The sequence below is a fragment of the Crocuta crocuta genome, unplaced genomic scaffold, assembly GCF_008692635.1.
Source record: "Crocuta crocuta isolate KB4526 unplaced genomic scaffold, BGI_CrCroc_1.0 scaffold6, whole genome shotgun sequence".
Classification (NCBI taxonomy): Eukaryota; Metazoa; Chordata; class Mammalia; order Carnivora; family Hyaenidae; genus Crocuta; species Crocuta crocuta.
The window spans coordinates 5,328,447-5,352,449 of NW_027531917.1; the positions used below are offsets into that span (position 1 = coordinate 5,328,447).

At 35.2% G+C, this 24,003-nt stretch overlaps 1 protein-coding gene across 3 annotated transcripts in view; it reads right to left on the reverse strand.

Moving 5' to 3' along the window:
* Positions 1-24,003, reverse strand: part of LOC144240513 (ephrin type-A receptor 6) — an 877,144-nt gene that overhangs the window by 197,803 nt on the left and 655,338 nt on the right. For all 3 annotated transcript variants that reach the window (XM_077774886.1, XM_077774885.1, XM_077774887.1), the window contains one exon: positions 6,572-6,757. In XM_077774886.1, the coding sequence (XP_077631012.1) occupies positions 6,572-6,757 (186 nt within the window). The remainder of the gene's footprint in view (positions 1-6,571; positions 6,758-24,003) is intronic.

The following is a 24,003-nucleotide window of genomic DNA, read 5'->3' on the forward strand; positions in this document are numbered from 1 at the left end:
GTAACTCCAGAGGCATCTGGGCCTTCCAGGTACCAACATCCTTTTTTCATATCATAGTTATCTACGTACTCATTAGGTTCAGCTTGGTACATCTGCATCCAGCTCCTCAGGGATTTGGAAGAGGAAGAGATACATGGGAGAAATAAGAGTAACTTTTAACATGCTTTTGTCATTCAGCATGAATGTCATCTACAATTCAAGAGACTGGTGAAGAATGAAACCAGAGGAAGTAGATGTATGGACCTGACCCAGGAGGACAGGTATTCTGGCTTTCTTTTTCACTGCCAAATGCTTAATGCTTATTAAAGTGCATGGCACACAGGTAGTTAGGTACATAGTAAATATTACTTGAACAAATAAATAACATAGAATGGTAAGAATCTGGAATATAAGTAAGAAATCAACACAATTGAATTTGCATTTTAACCTATCAGTCTGACTGCAGTGTGCACGTACCTCAGAGTCCACTGCAATCTGACCATTTTCATATAAGCTGTAAGGGGCAGTGCCCTCCTGATTGCCTCACCCAACAGATGATTCTCAATCCCTGTCTTACATGGCTTCCCAGTTCCTTTTAGTCTATTGACCTCTCCCCCATTCTTCGGAACCTGTTCTAGGTTGTTTCTTCTGTCTCTTTTGGAAGCTTTTCATCTTCAGTTTGCTATTAAGGATAGTTCTCCTCAACCTTCCGGGTAAGCTCACCCTACCAGTAGCTTCACTACCAATTGGCACCCATCTGGTGAGTACTCTTTAATTTGCACCTGCAGTCTAGACATCCAGCCAGGTTCCAGAGGCCTCAAGGATTTAGGCGTCCCAGGCACCTCAAACACAACTTACTCAAGTTAGAATTCATATTTTCTCTCCAACTCTGCATTTCTCCAGAATTTCCTCTCTGATGTTAAACCAGAAACTTGTAAGACATTTGACATCAGTCACTAAAGTCTCCTAATTTAACCTTGGAAATAGCTCTTGATTCTATTCCCTTCTTATCTTATCTAATCTAGTTTCCCATTAGTTTTCACTTGGATTACTACACTTGTCTCTTCACTGTTTTGCCTGCCTATAGTTTTTTCTTTGACTATGTAATCTGTACATTTATTATTTTGCTCCTGATGTTCTGGATGCCTGCAAGATGACAACTTCTTTTTTAACCACAAGGTTTTCTGTTTTCTCTGCCTGGAATACTCTCCTACCAAATCTTGGCATGACTTGATCTTTCATTTCACTCAGGTTTTTTTTTTTTTTTTTTTTTTTTCCTAAAATNCACTCAGGTTTTTTTTTTTTTTTTTCTGTTTACCTAAAATTATATTCGTGCATTTAATTTCTTTTGGTTTCCTCCAGTAGGTAGACAGAAGCTCTTTTTCAATACCATATTACCATTGACTACAAGAGTAGACACCCAGTAAGTAAATATTCATGGAATAAATGAATGGATAAATTAATAATAACTGTATCCAGAACAACACATGCCACACATCACACTGGGAAATACTGGCCTGCTTGTCTGCTGCTCCCAGTGGACGGACACCAAAAAGTGTGCTTCTCAGGAGCACGGAGTGCTTCTTTTCTGTAGCTCTAGGTTTTAATTGGCAATAATGTCTAACACCTGGTGGTGCTCAGGTGTTTCTTGGAAAACAAAGCAAAACAAACCTCTCAGCCTGTCTTAGCTAGCAGAGTGGCTGAACTCCAGAAGAAAGTGGGAAGGCAGGGGGAACAACCATCTAATTTATTTTATTTGACTCAGTTTTGCAGAATATTTACCCCTGCAATGTATATTCCAAATATCCAAACCCTGATTTTGTTTCACAGGAAAATTTTACCTATACTTTCTCTTCATTGATTGTTAAGATAGAGCTTTATTAAAGGGACTTTTTATTTCTCCTAGAATCTATCTTCTTTGGATTACTAATACAAACCTGAAGTTATTTTTAAAAAGTAGAAGTAGGGTGATAAGTTATCACTGGCACAAATTTTCCTCACCAACATCTGTGACCCTCTTCCTTTGGCGAAGAAATGGAACACAAAATATTAGGCCTAATGTGACCTTTACTGTTTTCTAATCCAATCTCCCCTTTTCAATCTTTAGTGCAGATTAAAAAAAAAAAAAACAACCCTAAGGCCTAAAGATGTGGAGGATTGGCTAAGATCCTATAACTGGCAGCTGGATACACACCAGGTGAAGAGGCAGAGATCATATTGGTGGCAACAGTAAAAGTCAGAAATCTTGGGCAATGTATTACTTGACAAGTAGAATGCAATTCTGGAACCAGATGGGCAGTTCTTGTGCAGCTATTGTACAATGTACTTGACTGACTTGAATCTACTCTCTTAGAACCTGTGTAGACCCACTGAAACTGTTTGAGAGGAACCCATAGTACTCCGCCATATTTAAAGAGGGTTTGGGCATTCTAGCACTTTCTTGTTACAGTTCCTGTACTGTGCCCACAGAATGTCTTTACAAAGTCCTACAATGAAATGAAGTTATGTTCGGGAATTCATTTGCTATCCTGATTGGTTTCTATTACTCCTTACTAGATCTATGATTTATCTGAGATATAGTTGGTATATCTAAATTTAATTAGCCTCTAAGCCAGGAGATAGGCACTTCATTATTTCTCTCTTGTTCCTTCCATCATCATGATTCAAACTGCTAGGCCCAGGCTTCTGGAGTGTGGTTACTGCACTGTATTTCTTCATCATTTAACCACTATTCTTATCTTTTTATAGGAGTGTAGCACTTTCTCTTTTGGTTAAGTACCTAATGACACTGGTGTATACCTTACCAGTTACAAATTGCTACTATGCATGCTACTAATGGCGACAAGTCTGTTCTCTAACTAATCGCTTCTATTTGCTTCTTGGACAAAAAGTATGTGCTAAGCATATGGTTTAGCTTGATTAATCTCTGTTTATATCAGTTTTATCTTAACAGGTTAATGAAATTGTGATGTGTATCAAATAAATAGGTTCAGCTTTTATCACACACACTTTTTATATAATGCAGCTTTTAATCATTTAACTTCCAAGTTTAAAATAAAAGTAGTTATATGCTTTGAATATGAAAGAGCAAAGTGTTCCCAAGAACTTTGTAATATGTATCTCTTGGAGATAAAATGTATACATAAGATAAAAAATATGCCTATTAAGAATTTATAAAAGGATCTGATGAAGATTTTGATCTATAATTTTGCATCACTTTCAACTGAGAGTCTGAGTTTATTTCTCAGAACCCCAGGATACTCTACTAACACGACTGCATAAACCTATGCTTCATCTTTATCTTTGTCAGTATTATCTTTTATGCAATATGGTAGTCCTTAGGGAGCATTAATTGCTAGCTATCTTTTAGCTACTTAAGGGCAATCTTGGAACAATTACCATGTATTTATGGGAATGAGGCATTCATTTATTTATTGCCTTTCTCCTAAAAGTCTCATAGCACTTGAGTCAAGAAGATAACAGTATAAATATGCCCACTTATCTTTCAGGAATTACTCCTTTCTCCAACTCAGCAGCAGCCCAGCACCCTTATATGGGCTCACTTGTACAAGTTAAAACTATAAGGATGATTGTCATTCAAAAGCATATTGAATCTGCCCTTTCTCAATTATCTTTTCCTCCCTTTCCTGCTCAGTAGGTTTTTTTTTTTTTTTCATGAAATGGAACAAGGACTCTGACTTAGGGAAAATACAAATTTGGCTTTGTAGTGATCATTGGTACCATTTTTAGACAGGATTATAAGGGATATGAAATAATTACTGTGAAATAAACGGAGTATTTCAAATGGGCAGACAAGTGCCACAGACTATCTCACTAAACCAATTCAGTTGATATAAAATAAACAAATCTTACTACTTCATAGGGCTTATAAATATTTTTACCTTTCATTGATTTTATCCATGTATATATATGCATATAAAATATATGGCAATATGTGAAAAACACATTGTAATACATGACAAAGTCATATAATATGATTTTCCAAGGGGAGAAAATGAAGATCTGATACTTTTCAATCTCTGAATTTATTGTTTGACACATTTCCAGATGTTATGAGCAAAAATACACATAATAAGACCTCGACATTATATTTAAATTATTATATTAAAAGTTTTGCAAAGAACCCAACTTTAAAATTATATTTTTTCTTCCAGAGAGATATGACAAAAGGATGACTTGAAAAGTTCATGCCAAATTAATGACAAGGAGGTCAGAAAACATAAATGAAAAATTAATAGTTATTTCTTCTCTCTCCTTCTGTCTTTCTCATTTAGATTATAGTCTTTGCTAGCTATTATGGCATAGCTGGATCTTTACAAATTTTACATTTTAGAGGTGATTCATTTTACTAACCTAAATTTTAGTGGTATTATATTATTTTATTCAGATTGCCATTTATTTAATGTTATTTAATTCAGATAAGATAAAGGTAAATTTAAGTATAAAAGTGATTCATTCACTGTAATATAGAAAAAGAAAAAAAAACCCAACACTCATATACATGTCATGGGTTTTAGAGTCAAAAAGACCTCAGCCTGAATACCAGCCATGCTACTTACTATGGGTTAGAGGTCTTTCTGCAGGTTAATTAACCTGTCTGAGCTTCAGTGGATGATGATACTCATAGTAGTTGCTGTGGAAATGAAATGGTCAACTGTATGTGTAAAGTGCCTGGCACACAGCACCAATAATGGCTATCATTTAATGTAGCTTTTTATGACACATACTATGCTAAACACTTTATACATTTACAAATTTAATCTTTACAGTTATTCCTATGGAGTAGGAGTTATGTTGGTCTTATTTTTGCAGAGGTGGAAATAAAGGAGAGAGATGGCAAATAATTTACCTAAAGTTGTATAACTCTTAAGTGGCAGGGGTAGAATTCTACGTTTTCTTAACTTGGTGGCTTAATGCAACATTGATCTTCTCTCATGATTTTATGGGATGACTAGATTGAGGTAGGTGGTTCCTTTGCTCTACAAGATGTCAACTGTGGCTATAGCCATCTGGTCTTGGTGGTGGTGGTAGTGGGGAGAGGTTACAATGTCTGAGATGGTTTATCACAAGCCTGGCATTAAGTGCAAACTGTATGTGGGCAAATCAGATAGATCTGTCAACTGGATGTTCCTGTTTTCCTCCTCTTTGCAATACTGCCCAAAGCCTCACCATATAGACTGGCTTTGCTAAGGGTTGGAGGCTGGGTAACAGGAAGCAACAAGCTCCAAAGTGCAAGCGTGTAAGGTGCTTCCACAGGGACACCCAGAAAAGCCCAGAATCAACGGAGAGAACAACACAAGAACATACACACTGGAAGTCTCCTTTAAGGCAACTAATGTAACACACCAGTGCAACACCTGTCATCAAAAGCACTCTTTTGTGTCTTCCAGCCCTTCAAGGCTATCTGCTATCTTCTGTTCCCCTTGTGCAGCATGTTGGTCAATGCGTTGGAGAGGGACTTAGGAGTTTCATACACATACTCAATTATAGGCTTTTAGTAAGCTTTTACACTTGCCTGTTTTCAAATAGGACATGAAATTTCAATTTCATATAAGTGGTTTAAAAGAAATATCAATTTTATGAAAAAAAACTTCTCAAAGATTTAAATTATGTTTTGAGTTTTTTAATGCCATTCTCTATTGGGTTTTATATATTATAGTTCATTAGTGAATAAGGAGAAATAGAGTTAAGGTTTATATCCTGTCATTATTCAAATAAAAGTGATTGTATAGCAATCTATTTTTTAGAGTATAAGATTAATTTTGTATTTTTAAGAAACTTCAAAGGAATGGCTTTGAGCTCACTATTTCTGTAAAAATGAAAATTTCTCTCCTTGAAGTTATAGTTTTTTTCCATTTTATATAAATTAAAATAATTTAGTTCTAATAGCATTTATGTAGATGGGTTACATATAAATTTTTTTGTTTAGACATTTTACTTCAGACAAAGCATCCATATTTGTACATGAAATTTATTTCCAAGAAGTATTTTACCTTAATAACTAAAGTATTTTAATTGTTTCTTCTATTAATACTGAAATTTTAACAGCTTTAGACTAAGTGAACAGATTATAGAAATTAGAAAAAAATATATAGCCCTTTACTTTTGATTCATTACTTCATGTTAAATTAGCAAATGATTTACAAGGAAAAAATACCATTTCAAAGCTGTTTGGTGACCAATGCCAACTCTAATAATGTCACAGTCTCATATCAAGATTCTGAGGGGTTCAGAAGATGATATTTGAACTAAATTATCCTCTTTTTAAAAAAAAAATAATATATTTTATTTATTTTTGAGAGAGAAAGAGAGAGAGAGAGCATGAGCAGGGGAGGGGCAGAGAGAGGGAGGCTCCAGGCTTTTAGCCATCAGCAGGGCTGAACTCATGAACCGCAAGATCATAACCTGAGCTGAAGTCAGATGTTTAACCGACTGAGTGACCCAGGTGCCCCCTAAACTAAATTATCCTCTTATTGGCTGTGGTATTGCTAGTAAGGTTTTTCATTTGTTTGTTTCTAAGGAACTGAGATAGAGATATATAAAAGAGGTAATAAAGAAAATCAATACTTACTTTTTGTGACAACACCTTCCAGCCGAATGATATTTGGGTGATCAAACTGACCCATGATACTAGCTTCTCTTAGAAAATCTCTTCTTTGTCGATCCATGTGGCCACCTTTTAAAGTTTTGATGGCAACGGGGATCTCTCTTTTCCCTGGTGTCTTCAATCGTCCACTACAGACTTCTCCAAATTCTCCTTAAAATGTGAACAAAAGTAATTTTGTTTAAGGAGAATACTTACATTCGTGAAGAACTGAACTGTCATAAGTTATCATTTTTTAACATAATGACTGTCAACTGTGTCATTTCCATATGGAGATTTCTTTCTTAAAAATTAAACTTATAATGATGACATGCTTGATCAGCATCATTTATACCATCATTTCATATGGTAAGGCACAGAACTGCCATTGATAGATCTCCCTGATCTGCAGAGAAATTATGACTAGCAGAATCGGTGATGCTAATGTAATTCTATCGAAAAGCAGTCACTGCCTAACATTTCCTCTTCCTGATCTCAATACTGATATATGGGCTAAATGTCTGCTCTATTCAGGGAATCCATCAGGCATGTGTAGTGGATTTGATCCTGAAGACCATATGCCTGAGCTTCACTACTACCAGAAATCAGTGCTAGGGTCAACCAGTATATGAACATGTTGAAATGAATCCATCAAACTCAACTATAATAGGTGATTATACAGGCTAAATTACAAGTCACATGGTTGGAATACAAATATAGTAAGATGATTTATGGCTCAGCAATGGCTTCACTGGGCAGTAATGAATAACAGGCAAATATTTATCACTAATTTACTATACACACACATATTCATACATGTATACATATAAATATATCCAGTGTTAGAGTGCTGTGAGTTTCAAAGAAGTATAAGACTTGGTCCCTGTTCTTAGGAGCCTACAGTTTAGTAGAAAAGTTTAGCTGAATAAATAAAACATTCAAGAACATAGGAACCAATCTCTGCAAATGGTATATTAGTTAAGTAAGAACAATGGCAACTAGAAGACTTCCTGGAGCAGGTGAAACTTTTGCTGGATGTTGATCGATAGGTACAATTTGGATATTCAAGAAAAGCAGTAACATTCCAGACAGATACATAGAGGGAATGAGAAGAGTGAAGACAATGATTCAAAGATCAGAAGCCATAAAGACACAAGGGTGACTAATGGGGTTATGGTGGGAAAGAAGTTTGGAAGTTTTCTTAGTGCAATGAAATAAATTCAATAAAACTTGAAATTCCAGACTTAACTTTTCTGAGGCCAATAACCTACATTTGCTTAAGAGCATGATGCTTGATCACCAATTTATTAATCTATAAAGATAATAATAAAATATTCCTATATATAAGTTCTTCTATAATGTCCCTTCCTAATAGAGATATTGGGAAGATCAAAAGTGATATAGATAAAAGTGCTTATCAACTGTAAAGTGCTATTCATGTACTTTAAATTATATGGATCTTTACAAGGGTGAGAGAAATGAAAATTAAAATATCTTCAGTTGGTTAATAGCTAGCAGGTGTAGCTAATAGTTCAATGCTGTGTAGGGGACCAAATTAAATTTTGAAGTACCACAGATTTCAATTATCCATATTTTTTTTGACCAACTCATTATAGTCAACTAAATGTTGACTATACATGAATAGTAAGTCCATTTTGGTATAAATGCTAAGATATTTTTTAAGTGAAAAATAGGAAGGTAACAAGCCAAAATGTTGCTTCTAAATTATGTGTAAACATGTCTATTAGAAATAGAAAGCAGTCTAATAAGAGAGTTTATTCTCTGTATGTTAAACTAACAAACAAGCAAACAAAACACACAGACTAGAATGAGGTCCCTAAGTTCACTGCATATGATATTAGAGTTTAAACATCTTGTTTAATTTGACATCAAAACAAGAAAAAAATCTTTTTTACTTAATGATGCTCTCAACCTGTTAGAGGTTAAATGTTTATGTTCACAGGAAAAAGAAGCTGTACTTTTCAGTTTTGTAATTAAAAAACAATTTAAAGATTTTTCTCTCAGACATAAAACAATGGGAATTGGTAGAGATGTTCAACATTTTTCTACTGAGGCTCTGAACATTGAGAGAAAAGGTACGTACGTATGTTTAAGTTAAAGTCTTACACATGCTGGCCTACTAAGATACTTAAATTCCTTCTCAGATCATGGTGGTTTGTTATAAATATCCACAACAAAACATATATTTCTTTTTTTTCTTTTATTTTGCTTTAATAAGTTTGCTAGTAAAAATAAAACACACCAATATTTTAAAACTCCTCACCTGTCATGAGCCCATAACCCGAGTGATTTTATGTTAGCATTTCATAGTAATCCAAATAAACTTTTGAATATAGTAAAATGAATAGAAAACTCTGGTGTTATTTGATCAAGACAGGCAGAGGGTTAATTTTCTTTGGTTTTCTGTTCTCTGAAATTTATGTATCCTATTATCACCAGGTAGGCGTTTTCTTCATGTCAAACTTTGCACCATCAAGCTGTTATCACACTTATTTCAGTGGCACTAAATATGGTTGCCTCAATTAAAGATCTGAGACTCCTAGTGCATTCTTTAGGCAAGTCCAAAAATTGCAGTCATGCGATATATTAAAACCTTTATCTGTGGTAGGCCTGGATGTATCAGACATATCAGAGAGGAAAAAGTATTTTAAATCCAATACATAGCTTAAGATATTGTCAAAGACTGATCCATTATATTTTTGTCCTTGTAGCAAGAGAGGAGGCCCTGCATATAACCATAAGTAAGATAAGTTATTCCTCAATGTGTGAACATTTTTATATACTGGTTAGTGCATTGTTAACTCATTGGCTATAAGAACATGGTGTGAACTATAGTTTTTTTTTTCTTTTCCAATCATTATTACACAGGTAGCACTTATACATTGCTTACCATGAACCAGGTCTAAAAACTATATATATATTTTAATCTTGACAACAAACCTTTGTGATGGGTATCATTATTATCCTCACTTTACAGATGAAGAAGCTTAGATACATGGGCTAAATAACTTGCCTATGGAGACACAACTAGAAAGTAGTAAAACTGTGATTTGAACCCAGGAAGTCTGGCTCCAGTATCTCTGCTTATAACTACCATTTACTGCTGTCTGGGATGTTTACTATTGTTTGTATTTTGTTATTATATTATAATAACAGTATTAGATTTTCCATATAAAGTCTACATAACCAAATTAAAACTTTGAGAGACTGGTGGAGGTGGTGAGGGACCATCCATTTGAGGGACTGTCACCTCATAATCTACTGGAAGCTTTCCAAAATTTTCTCCCCCATGTTCTGATATTCTGGTTTCCCCTACCTCCAAACCCTTGGGAGTCACTGAAGCAAAGAGCTGCATTTCTGATGGCTTTTTAGAACATATCTCTTGGGTATAATGAAGTATGTTTTTTGTTTTTTTTCACACTTGCTATTTCCCTCTGAGAAGAATGCTCTCCACAAACTGTATCCTTTCCTCCCTTGTCGCTAACCTCCTCTATGTGGATGGTTTCTTATTAGCACTAAAGGACAAGATTTAAGGTTCCTCCTCCAGAAAACTTTCTCTCATCAATTATCTAATTTAATCCTCACCACCATCAGTTCCTTCTAAATAAGAAAGAAAAAAATTAGCAGCTCTACAATCAGAAGCTGGCCTCAATCTCAGAGCTAGGCTGAGACACACTATACCAGCCTTGACAAGGTTACCCTGAGACCATGATAAAATGAGACAGAGGAAGGCACCTGAATACTTTGTCTAAGCACAGACAAAGGCAAGGTCACATGCCAAAATACTAAACATGCACTCCTCTCTTGGCTAGAATGAGTAATGGCTATTTCTTTACCAATTATATCCTTACCCTTGTTCTAGTCTCTCCTCTGTAAATATAAGATTCATTAAGATATTGTGGTATAAGTCCTAAAATTAAAGCCCAATATTATGAGCTGCTTTAATATCTGGGGGAAACTGGGAAGGCCTCAAACAGCCTTCCCACAGGCTCTCCCTCCCACTCAGCTCCCATATATATGGTCCTCTAGCCAAATATCCCTCTTTATCAAATGGCTCCTATATAGTTCTTCTTTATCCCCATGTAGCAGGTTTCCCTTTCCTGCCAGTCTGTGGAATGATTGCCTTATGCTCTTGGTATTACACGTCTTATCTCCTAGAGTCCCCTGGTTGTTTGCTAGGTTCACAAGTACAACCTCCAGGTAGTCCTGTGTGGTGTGTGGTGTCTTCTTCCCCCCTTGGTTGAGAGTACATGTAATTGATAAATATCTATCAATCTCTTATGGCTAACAAAAGGTGCTGTGTGTTTGGCATCCCATGACCCTAAGGAAAGAATCCCTACCTCATCAACAGGGTGAAGCACTGTTGGTAGGATGTAAATTGGTGCAGCTACTATGGAAAACAGTAGGAGGTTCCTCAAAAAATTAAAAAAAAAAAAAAGAAATAACATATGATCCAGTAATTCCACTACTGGGTATTTCCAAAGAAAATGAAAACAAGATATTGAAGATATATCTACATTCCCATGTTCTTGCTGCATTATTAAGAATAGCCAAGATAAGAAAGTAACCTAAGTGTCCATCAATAGGCAAATGGATAAAGAAGATGTATATATGCAACATGTATATAGAATGGAGTATTACTCAGGCAATAAAAAGAATGAGACTTTACCACTTGCAATAACATGGTTGGACCTAGGGGGTATTATGCTAAGTGAAAAAAGTCACACAGTCAAACACCATATTATTTCATTTATGTGTGGGATCTAAAAAACAAAATGAACAAATAAAGAAAAAAGCAGAAATAGATCTATAAATACAGAGAACAGACTGGTGATTACCAAAGAGGAGAGGGTAGGGGGTTAGCAAAAAGGGCAAAGGGGAGTGGGAAGTTCAGGCTTCCAGTTATGGAGCGAATAAGTCACAGGGACAGAAGGTGCAGCACAGGGAATATAGTCAATGGTATTATAATAGTGTTTACGGCGGCCGGTGGAGGCTACACTTGTGATGAATATAGCATAACACATAGAATTGTTGAATCACTATGTTGTCCACTATAAACTAATGTAATATTGTGTGTCAACTATATGTGTGTCAATAAAAATAAATAGAATAAAAAATACTAATAGGAAAACACCAAACACATACACAATTACAGAATTGCTGCTGCTTTCTGACAGCATCTAATCTAATCTGCTTCCTTTGCCTAAATCACCCAATCAAAGCCCAAAGCCTTCAATAGGTTTCATTTAAATTTCCATTACTGACACATACCACAGTTCCACATGTTGTGTGTTTTTCTCTTGCTAAAATGAGCAATAAACCCAACTTTTAAAACTACAGTATGTCCCTGGGATCTTTTGGCTTGCGAGTATTAGCATAATATATTTACTGTATAGCATTTCTGACTATTTGAAATTTCTGTGAAATTCATGTTTAACTATTTTACACATTTGTTAGGTATTGCTCCATTTAAAAATCTCCCCTTGACCATATCAACTATAATGTAAGTCATGAAGGCATGGAGTTTAACATCTCTATTTTCTGTTATATCCATAGTGCCTAGTATATAATAAACAACTCTAATATTTATTGAATTAATGAAATGAATTAATCAAGAGAAAAAAGCCTCAAGACACAAAGTTGGGATATCTTAGAGGACAGGGATTTTCCAATATGATAACATTTTAAAAAATTGCATAGTATCCTTTGTTTTCTTCTCATTGCATACAGTTAAGAGAGGCCTCAGTATCTTCTGCATTCAGTTTTGTTTTTGTTTTTTAACCTAACCATGCACAATCCACTTTCCTTCCTGCATGTGAAAGTAACAGGAAGAATATTTTTAAGTGTCATATAAAGAAAGTGTTAAAAAAGAAGAGGCATAAAGGAAAAAAATATAACCAATTTTTAATTTAGTTATAGAGGTATATATTAGTCTCTTGAGGTCTTAAGATAAATTCCAATATTATTAATGTTATCAGAAGGGTCACCTACCCAATTGTATTCAAGGACTTATGACTATTCTGTTGAATTTCTCCACAATACATAGCACATCTTCTACATACGAAAGAGAATAACATTTTTAAAGAAAAGTTATAATTTCACACCAGTTGAAATGAGACTTGATATTGAATGCTTCTGATTCACTATCACAGAAAGATTCAACATGATGCAAGGTTTCTCATGTTTAACCAGACTTGTCAATAGGAAGAGTTAAGACATGAGAGAGGACAGGCTTTTAGAAAATGGGTCCTCTGTTTCTACCTTCACCACTCACTTGTTTTGTGGTATTAGGAGAACTCATATTACTTTTTTTCTGCTTTAGTATCATTGGCCCAAGAGGCGGGGTGGGGTGGGGTTTAAATACTTACCACCTAGTTACTTTTTGAGAGATAAAGATTAATGTGTAAATACTTGCCAAGCTTTTTGGGTCCTACAAAGTTTCCATGTAACTATTAAGTCTTTTAAAATTATCCTTATACCACAAAAGACATGCTAAATATGTTAAATATGTTATTCTAAGTATCCTTCACAGCTAGGCTTTTAAAATCTAGGTCAGGAAACAGTTTCTGTAAGACCTGTGAAGGAGTTTTTTAACTTCCTCATCAAACAATGGGTAAGGACTTTTTCAGTGAATGAATTAAGTAACACATTATCCCATATTGTCCATTTTCCCCCAGACTACATTCCAAATATTAGACAGCCTCTTTTTTTCATTCTGGGCAAATTTTTTTTTATGTCATAATTCTTTCCAATTTTTGTGATTTGAATGTGGTAAAAGGACACAAGGTAGTAATTCAGAAGCATTAAGACATGGCAGTTAAGTCTGATAGCATTGTGAATATAATGATTCCAGCAGCCTGGAAAGTTGACCCATGACTTCAGTGGACTTATTTCCCTCCCTCCTTTCCTCCAACTTTTGGACAGCTACATTATATTTTAATGCTTGGTGCACTACAGTGTTTCTTTACACTAACTTCCTAGCCGACACGTCCTTTTGTTCATAATCAGCCTCCAATTTCACATCCCAGTCAGTTGTCAGGAGTGGCCAAACTCTATGATCATAGGCATGCCTGTAGCAATGCTTCTAAATGCACTTTTCAAGACAGTATTTGATGTTTATGCATGCACACAGCAAATACATCTATTGCTGTCAAAGCTCTGTATTTGATAAAAATTTGTCTTTGTTTATATACTTGAGGCAAAAGGGGCCGTTGCTTTTCAATAAAATTCTGCCTTTACTATCAGGACACATGGTAGTGAGTTAAGAGGCAGGCAACAACCTGACAAGAAAATATTATGTGATTGATTCATTAATAATAATTTGAAGTTGTTTGTTCTATAAACATACCTTCAAAAGGCTCAGCTGACTGCTCCTTCATTTATGCTTCTTCATACCCTGGACCAACAATTATTCTAGTGCCAGTACCTCTTGGTTTCAACTATTAACTCAGGTTTTTCCTTACTAACTTTGAACATCCTAAAGGCAGAGACTATAATCTCATTGACCTTTCTATCTCAGTACTTAGCAAGACTCCTGGCATCAAATAGGCACTCAGTCACTTGCTGAATAAATGAATTTGCCATATGCTTGAAGTTTCTGTGTGCACCACCAAGGAAGGGTTGAGGATTTAACTGCATGATTCAGGCACAGGATTATTTTCTTTTATTAGTTGAATTAAATTAATTAACTTTTCTTTTTAATTCAAGTATAGCTGACACACAATGTGACATCATTCTCAGGTGTACAACAGTGATTTGACAAGTCTATATGTTATGCTATGCTCACCACAAGTGTGGCTACTGCCATCTGTCACCACATAGTGCTATTACAATACCATTCATTGACTATACACTCTATTTGGTGCCTTTTATCCTTGTAACTTACTGATCCCGTAACTGGAAGCCTGTACCTCCCACTTTTTATTCTTTTCTGGTAAAACATGCTCCCAAATGCAACCTTGTCCTTAAGGAGATTAAAAATTGTCTCTATTTCTGACATCACAAGTCCAGTATATTACTTACGTATTCAATACTCTTATTCATAACATTTTGACTTTTCAAATTCACTGATCCCTTTACCCCAGAACACCTTTTCAATTTAGAGTATTAGCCTCTACCAGAGGGTGTCTCACACTACTTCCTACTTGCTTGAAGGGATACTGAAAGAGCTCCTCTTTAGACTAAGTATTTGCATTTCAAAATTCTGCATGATGACCTATCAAAATTGATTCTCCATTTTTTCATTGCAAGAATGATGTTAGGAATAAAATCTAATTATAAAATCTCTGTGACCCAGAGAAAGTTACTCGATGTCTTCAAGTCTCGGTTTCCTTATAAAACCTTATAAAACCCTGCTTTGCAGAGTTATGGGAAGTAAAGATTCCTCCTACTTCCTCTAGCAACTCCTATTATTGTTATCAAATACTTCCACTTGCCCTTCAGCCACCTGCCTCCTCTCTGCAAACGAAACTCAGGACCAACTCAACCACTTGCCAGTCCCTCCTCCCACAATCAGGCTGCTGAGCACTCTGCATTGTATAAGTGTTACTAGAAACAAATGGTTCTTTCCTTAGCTATATCTCCTTTTCAGTATACATACTATCTGTCACAGGGTAATATCCTTCACCACAACTACTGCCTCTTGGCTGTGAAGTTCCAAATCTAAACCTGTAGCTCAGACTCTCTCTTGAACTTCAGACTTGTATAAACCAGGGGCCATCTTATCATGTCCTATATTAGATTGCTTAGGCTGCTATAAACAAGTGGCTTAAACAACAGCAATTTTTTTTTTGTCTCATAGTTCTGAAAACTGGGAAGTCCAAGATCATGGTGCCAGCTGATTCAGTTTCTGATTGGAGCTCTTTTCCTGGCTTGCAGACAGCCATCTTTGCTTTGTGTCTTCACATGGCCATTCTTTAATAAGGCCAAACAGAGAGCTATCTCTCTCTTCTCTTCCTCTAAATCCACCATTCCTATCAAATTAGGACTCCACTCTGAGGATCTCATTTATCTTTTTTTTTAAATTTTTAATGTTTTTATTTATTTCTGAGAGCGAGAAGCAGCGTGAGCAGGAGAGAGTCAGTGAGAGAGGGAGACACAGAATCTGAAGCAGACTCCAGGCTCTGAGCTAGCTGTCAGCACAGAGCCTGATGTGGGGCTTGAGATCATGACCTGAGCCTGAGTTGGACGATTAATCGACTGAGCCACCCAGGTGCCCCTCATTTATCTTTAATTAAAACTAGAAGACCTATTTTCATATACAGACACATTAGGGGTTAGGGCTTCAACATATGAATTTTGGGGGCACACAATTCAATCAACAGCATTGCTTAAAACCCATTTTCCTATCTTGATCTCTTATTTAGTTTAGTAGCCATAGTCAGTTGAATAATGGCTCCCCAAAGATATCTAATTTCTAATCCACAGAAAAGTGAACATATTACCTTATTTAGAAAAGGGGACTCTGAAGATGTGTTAAAGATCCTGAGATGTGATTATTCTGAGTGATCCAGGTGGGGCCAAGGTAATCACAAGGGGTCTTTAGAAGAGGGAAGCAAGAGGGACAGTCAGGGAAGATGGGATGAAGGAAACAGAGGAAAGAGTGTCAGAGAGATATTTGAAGATGCTGTGCTGTTGGCTTTGAAGACGGAGAAGGGGATACAAGCAAAGGAATACAGGTGACCTTTATAAGCTGGAAGTCAAGGAAACAAGTAAGTTCCCAGAATGAGTCAGTACTGACAATACCTGATTTTAACCCAGTGATACTGACTTTGGATTTGTGACTGGAAAAAAATAATTTGTGTGTTTTTTTAAACCCCTATTTGTGATAATATATGGATGGCTCTTAGCACAAAGCTTAGCGCAGAGTGAGTTCTTAAATATAGCTTCCATTTTAGGCTGGATAATATCCTTTTAAGTAAGATTTATTACTCTCCAATGTACCCTTTTACACTCTTCTATCAATGTCACTTCTCTCAAACTCTCACAGGGGTTTTGTCTTCATTTTAATCTCCAGTGTCTATCATAGGGAACTACCATTCACCGAATGCATGTGTGATTCAACAGACATCCTTACAATAGAAACCTTCATCAGTATTTAACTCTCTATGTGAAAATTGAGAGTCTTATTTGAGAGAGGAGCCATGAGAGAATATTATTTACCTCAGTTTGTGTGAATTCCTGCACTAGCACAAATAAGACATTTTGGAATTCAGTCAGGCAATAAAAATGATCAGTATTCACAGTGGAAGGTTTGTGTTTAGACAAGCATGACTAAGAGAAGCTAGTGGATTGTCAACTGTAGTGGTCAAAATGTTTTCAGAAATGAGGAAAAAAGCATTTCCAAATATTCATAGACAATTATTTTGACTAAAACAGCCAGTAAGTGTCCTGAATTATTATTGAAAATAGCATTATACAAGTTTTTAATAGCAATAAAAGCATATCTTTAATATACTAAATATTTATAAATAAAATTATAATATTAGATCATTTTATCATAAAGAAAAAATGCATAGATAATAACTAACATCTCAGTAAATTAAACCATGATTCAGAACTCTAGACAGTTCACCGTGATTTTATTTACTCTCAAGGGATAATAAGAGGCAGATATTCTAATAAAATAAACATTTAGAAAGTTTGTTTCATGTTAAATTACTATTTTCAGTAATGTAAACCCAATTAGAGGTACATTTTAGTCAATCACTTTTGTCTTTAAGAAGACATTCATCAAACTGGATCTTTTTAAAAAGTTTATGCTTCATTATTTTTACTTATTCAAAAGATAGAGTTTATTGAGTCCTAGACTGTAATATGTCCCATTATTATATGTACAACCTAGGAAGGAAATCTTGCTGCTAATTAAGCTATGGATGCTATCAGTTATAAGAAGCAAAAAAATTCAATGTTATTAAAGTTAGAAAATTGGGGCACCTGGGTGGCTCAGTTGGTTAAGCATCTGACTTTGGCTCAGGTCATGATCTCATGGTTCATGGGTTCAAGCCCTGCATCGGGCTCTGTGCTGACAGCTAGCTCAGAACCTGGAGCATGTTTCAGATTCTGTGTACCCCCTTCTCTCTGACCCTCCCCTGCTCATGCTGTCTCTCTCTCAGAAATAAAAATAAAAATAAAATAAAATAAAATAAGAAAATTTACTTGATTAAAAACATGAAAGAAGAGAAAAACCCAGAGGCCTAATACCTGGAATGCAATCTGATTTTGGTGCATATCTTCCTAACCTATTTCCTAAGTATAAAGTTAAAATTTTTCTTTTCAAAAAGTTGCAGCCATAATATATAGAATTTTTCTGTATATACTTAAGACTCTTATATTTGCTTATTATTCCAGTACAGGTGATACTTGAATAATGTGGGGCTTAGGGTTGCTGACCTCAAGCAGTCAAAATCCGCATATTAATTCTGAGTCCTCACAACTTAACTACTGTTGACTGAAAGACTTACCAACAACATAAATTGTTGATTAGCACATATTTTGTATGTTGTATGTATTATATATTGTACATTTACAATGAAGCATGCTAAAGAATATAAAATGTTAAGAAAATATGTCAAACTGAGTACTGTACTGGGTACTGTACTATTAAAAAATGCTTTTAAGAAGACTTGTACAGTTCAAACTTGTGCTGTCCAAGTCTCAACTATATATGTAGTTTCCATACTATTATTACATATAACTTATTTTAACAAATCCCTTTTTAAAGAGCTTATATTCCTCATAGAATTTGTTAATTGTATTGCTCACATCCTCTAGCCTTATTGATTTTTTTTCCTTGTTGATCTAACAATACTTAAAGGAAGTGTATTAAAAACTCCTACCTTTTTGGCAGATATTTTTCTCAATTTATGATTGTATTACTACTGTAAAATTTTGCTTTCTTCATTTGGAATATGCTTTCATACATCTCATTCTTGACAGATATAAAAAGTTAAAATCCAGAACGGTTATCTCTATTACTGAGTGCCACCTTAGAAATTATGCAAATGTTGCTTGTAAAGTGTTAGGGAGGTAAAAATTCAGCTTTAGCCACTTTAAAACTAGGAAAAAACACTATTTTTAAATACACTTTTACTCATTGCTTCCTATTAGGTGAAAATAGTAATAATTAAGTAGGTATTAGGTATAAATTTAAGTAGTTAACATAAAATAACATGTCACTAAGCTAATTATGAAATTAAGGAAAAAATTAAAAATATTAGGGCCTTCAAACTTGCTTCAATAAGCCACTGATAATAATAGAATTAGTTAATTCTGAAATGTCCAGAAGACATCCATACATTCTGGAATCCTAGTGAGAGACAAACACGCTCTTCTCCATGACGTCCACAGGCCCACTCTCATTGCTGGGGTAGTTAATTTTCTCATCCAGTATGATAACCCTGTTGTCCTCAAGAATATAAACAGTACGTGGACTGTAGACCTTGAAAGTTCTTACCAATCTGGACTTCTTGGAACATGTTTCTTAAGCAGATCCTTAGATTTTTTTAAAAAAATGTTTTGAGATACAGAGAGACAGAGTATGAGTAGGGGAAGGGCAGAGAGAGAGAGAGGCAGACACAGAATCCTAAACAGGCTCCAGGCTCTTAGTTTTCAGTACAGAGCTAGATGTGGGGCTGGACTTCTACAACAGCGAGATCATGACCTAAACAAAATTGGATGCTTAACCAACTGAGGCACCCAGGCACCCCAGAACCTTAGATTTTTTAATCCATTTAAGATCAACACTTTTAGTATGGTACCTACAAGTCCAAATTCCAGACTGTTTCATTTTCAATGTCTCCAAATTAGTCATGAATATCAATAACCACCCAAGATTAGATGACACCTGTCATGTCTGAGAAGGAATATAATTTGTTCAACTCTACTAATTAAACTCTGAAAGAGCATCTGCTAATGCAAGAGAAACAAAATCTAGTCTTATTTATTAGATGAAAAGCTCAAGAAATGGCTGACAACTGCAATATTACCATGTTTCAAGTATTTCCTAAATTTAATCACATAGTATTGGAAGAATTTTTTTAAGCATTAAATTTAGGCAAATGGAAGACAGAAGTAAAGAGAAATACATTTGTAGTACTGTGAATGAATATTCTATAATTCTTTGAAGTTGAGATTAATAAACAGTAGAATTTTCAGAAACTTTTAAAAAGTGTTTTGTGAAGGCATAAAAGACTGCAAGCAGAACAAAGAAATATGCCAAATATGTTTGTTGTTGCTTATTTTTTGTTGCTCCATTTTTAAATAATGGAAGGTCAAATGATTACTCTGGATTTCATTGCACAGAAAATCATGAATGTGACAGTGTTAATGTTTATGTTAATGGAAAAAATGAAAGCTATATGTCACTTATCATGGATACTATGTTTCTTTCTGATTAGAAAAGAACAACAATCAGAAAACAAAAGAATTAAAGAGTAAAATATATTGCATTTAGTCTGACTACATAAAGAAATTTTTATTTGAGATATCATAAAACTTGTATTTCCATACAGTAGCTGCTATCTTGAAATAAACCAGATCAGCCTATTTCTCAATCCATCACTTACTTTTATTAATCATAAGGAAGTACAGCATGTTCTTCAAATAACATTATTTTGGATGATATAAATTATTGATTGATGTTTAATGTTAAATGTTTACATTTGTTTGGGAAGATACATAGGAAGTAATTCTGGTAGTCTCACTTCATGTAATGAAAAATGACATGAAAAGGGTTTAAGAGTTAAAAACAAGGGAGAAAGTCAGAAATCAATATATTAGAAATCAATATATTTATCTTTGAGGTATTTCCAGTACTTATCTTATTTTGTAGACCATTTAAAATATAGTAGGCTTGGCTTCTGGTTAAAGATAGTAGTGTATTATACGCTTAACTCCTTTCCCTCTATGAGGCTTCTCTAATAACAGAAAAGGAAAATATTAGGCATAAACCCTTGGGGACAAAGGACAAAACATGGGACTCCAGTGGATAAGAGTTGTAGCAAATATTTAAAAATAGAAGATGATTGAGGAGTAGGAGTATTAATGGGTATAATAGTTCATAGAAAGGGAGAGGGAAGCAAGAGTTTGCTTTGTTGAGAGAGAAAATTTCATGGTAGAAACACAGATGGACTTCTGGCTTAGATGTACTTATTATAGCAAAGGGCAAGAGTGAGAAGTAAGGACCCCAAAAAAGCAAGGGTATAGCTTTAAAATTTTATAAGGAAGAGTTATCCACTAACTCCTACATAATATCAAAAGATTTTAGAAAAAGATAATGAGAACAAACTGAATGCTGAGAACAAACTGAGGGCATATGGGGTAGGGGGAGGGGAAGGGGGTGATGGGCATGGAGGAGGGCACTTATGGGGATGAGCACTGGGTGTTATATGGAAACCAACTTGACAATAAACTATTTAAAAAAATAAATAAATAAAAAGGTTTTTAAAAAAAGAGAAAAAAGATAATGAATATTCCCAAGTAAAATACAAACCACATACTGGGTTTGAGTATCTCCAATAAAACAATCCTCTAACCACCCAAAATGCCACCTACTGTAGACACATTTACATTCTCACATAGAACCACCATTCAGTGCCTATTTGTGAATATGAATGGAGAGCCAAGGATTACTTGACATATGAGAAGAGTATACAGTATGAAGGAGAGGCAAAAAATAAAAAAAAACAGAAACAACAAAACTAAAAGAAACAATGATGATGTGCTATAATATATTTCATCTATCAAGAAAGATCTGGACATGAAAAGAAATTAAAAAAAAATAGAGAAATACCTGGAAATTCAATGATAAAAAATACCCAACAGAAATCTTGGAAGATAGAATTATGTAGATATAGTTGAAGATGTTTGCTAGAAACTGGAACAAATTTACCTACAAAGGACAAAGCAAACACCAAATATATGAATGTAATGTTTAAGATAGTAAAATCTCAATCCAGGGGTTCCACAAATGACTAATAGACTAATAGAGCTCAGGTGAGAAAAATGGCATGAAGCATAGTAGGAGATACAGGCCTCCAGCTATGGAATGAATTAGAATTGAGATAAAAGGTAAAGCATAGGGAATATAGTTAATGGTATTGTAATAGTGTTGTATACTGACAGATGGTAGCTACTTGTGATGAATATATAGAGTTGTTGAATCACTATGTTTATGCTTGAAATTAATGTAACATCATGTGTCACCTATGATAATAAAAAAAATTGATGGAAATCTTTCTAAATGGAATTCATATTTTCCTGCCCTCTCAAAGGAGAGACATGATTTATCGTAGGGAAAAAAAAAAAGGAAAGAAAGAATACTAAAGATTTTCAAAGAGCTAGCCTCCTGGACTGAAAGAGCCTGTATGTGTATGGACATTAATATATAATTCCAAGGTAGACGCCTCCAGGCATGGAACTGGTCAGCAGCTGTGTTGTCAGCTAAAAGACAGTAAACAGTACATTTAAAATTCAGAGGGAAAATAATTTTTAACTTACAGTTCTGCCCAGACTAATTATTCACTGTGTTTAATTGAAAAGACATTTTCAGATATAAAAGAATCTAGAAAATGTAATTCCTCTGCAAACTTTCTACTGTTAATTAGGAAGCCAATGGCAAATTGAAGATAGTAAATCAAGAGGAAATTTGGATTCAGGAAATAATGGATTCAACTTAGTTAACTGACCAGAAGGAAGAATGAGACCCATGCATCAGTCCAAATGGAAGCCGGAGAGTAGGGTTTACAGGAATGTAGTTACTTATGTGGCAGAATCTGGACATACTGAATGACGGCAAGTCGACAGCAATCTAGAGCAGGGGTTGGCAAACTTTTTTTTTTTTTGCCGAAGGCCAGATAATAAATATTTTAGGCTTGTGGATAATTCTGACTCTGTTGCAACTACTTAATTCTGCAGTTGCAGCACAGAGCCGGTGTAGACAATAAATAAACAAACGGGTGTGGCTGTGTCCCAGGAAAACAGCCAAGCTGGCCTGTGGCTCATAGTTTGCTAAGCCCCGCTCTAGGGAAGCTCACCCATGGATTTCCAGCAACATTACCAACAAACCAACTTTGAGAAAGTGTCATCATTTAAAAGGACCTACACAGTTCAGCAGTCAAGTTAAGAAAGGCCAAACCTTTGGGGCGCCTGGGTAGATCAGTTGGCTGAGCATCCAACTTTGGCTCAGGTCACGATCTCATAACTTGTGAGTTCAAGCCCCGTTGGGCTCTGTGCTGACAGCTCAGAGCTTGGAGCCTGCTTTGGATTTGGTTTCCTTTTCTCTCTGCCCCTCTCCCACTCATGCTGGGTCTCTGTCTCTCAAAAATAAATAAACATTAAAAGAAAAAGAAGAAAGAAAGGCTAAACCTTTTTCTCTTCCCAGTGTAGCAAAAAAAAATAACATCTGACAACCAGGAGCTTCCACATCAGAAATCTTAGCAGAAAGGGCCAAAATATTTACATTAGTATAGTACTTTGAAAATCAGCTGTTTTTATATTTGCACCTTGATTATAGGCAAAAAACAATAATTATATAAATTAAGTACCTATATATGTTAGAACAATATATAAAGACTTAAAGATAATATTTAAAGTTGAAAAGGTAACATCAGTGACAAAGGTAACAACCGAACTGAGAGGAGAGGTAGGTGTTATAAGGAAGCTAAATCTTTATCTGTGGTAATAAGAACTCAATAGATATCATCTAATGTTAAAATAAATGTGGATATAAGCATCAGGATTAACAACAACAACAATCCAATAATAACTATTGTCATGGTGTATACAATGTGAAGCTAGAGTAGAGTGAAGGGAAGAGGCAGTGTGCTGGTGCTTTCATTACAAGCCCTTCTATTTTCTTTAATATTTTTACAGTTTTTTTTAATGTTTTTTATTTATTTCTAGGAGAGAGAGAGAGACAGCATGAGCAGGCAGGGTCAGAGAAAGAGGGAGTCACAGACTCTGGAACAGGCTCCAGGCTCCGAGCTGGCAGTCAGCACAGAGCCCGACGCGGGGCTCGAACCCACGAACCGCGAGATCATAACCTAAGCAAAAGTCGGACGCTTAACCGACTAAGCCACCCAGGCGCCCCTATTTTCTTTAATTTTTTTAGATATGTGAGAGTCACTTGGTTTTAAAAATTAAAATTGGTGACTACTGCTTTTGTGGAGAGTGCTGTTAAACTACATGGAATAAAGTAAAAGGTGTCACTGTTCCCCCGTACTATGGAAATTTGTTCCACCAATCAGCAAGTGAATCGTAATAGAACAATACATCAAATGTAAAGACAATAAAGGACATTTACTCTTTTTCATATTTAATATTTAAAAACTAAAAGTAAACTCTCCTCCCTCGCCTCTTCATTTTTCTATCCTTAGCCAGGTATTAGCTTCTGTGATAAC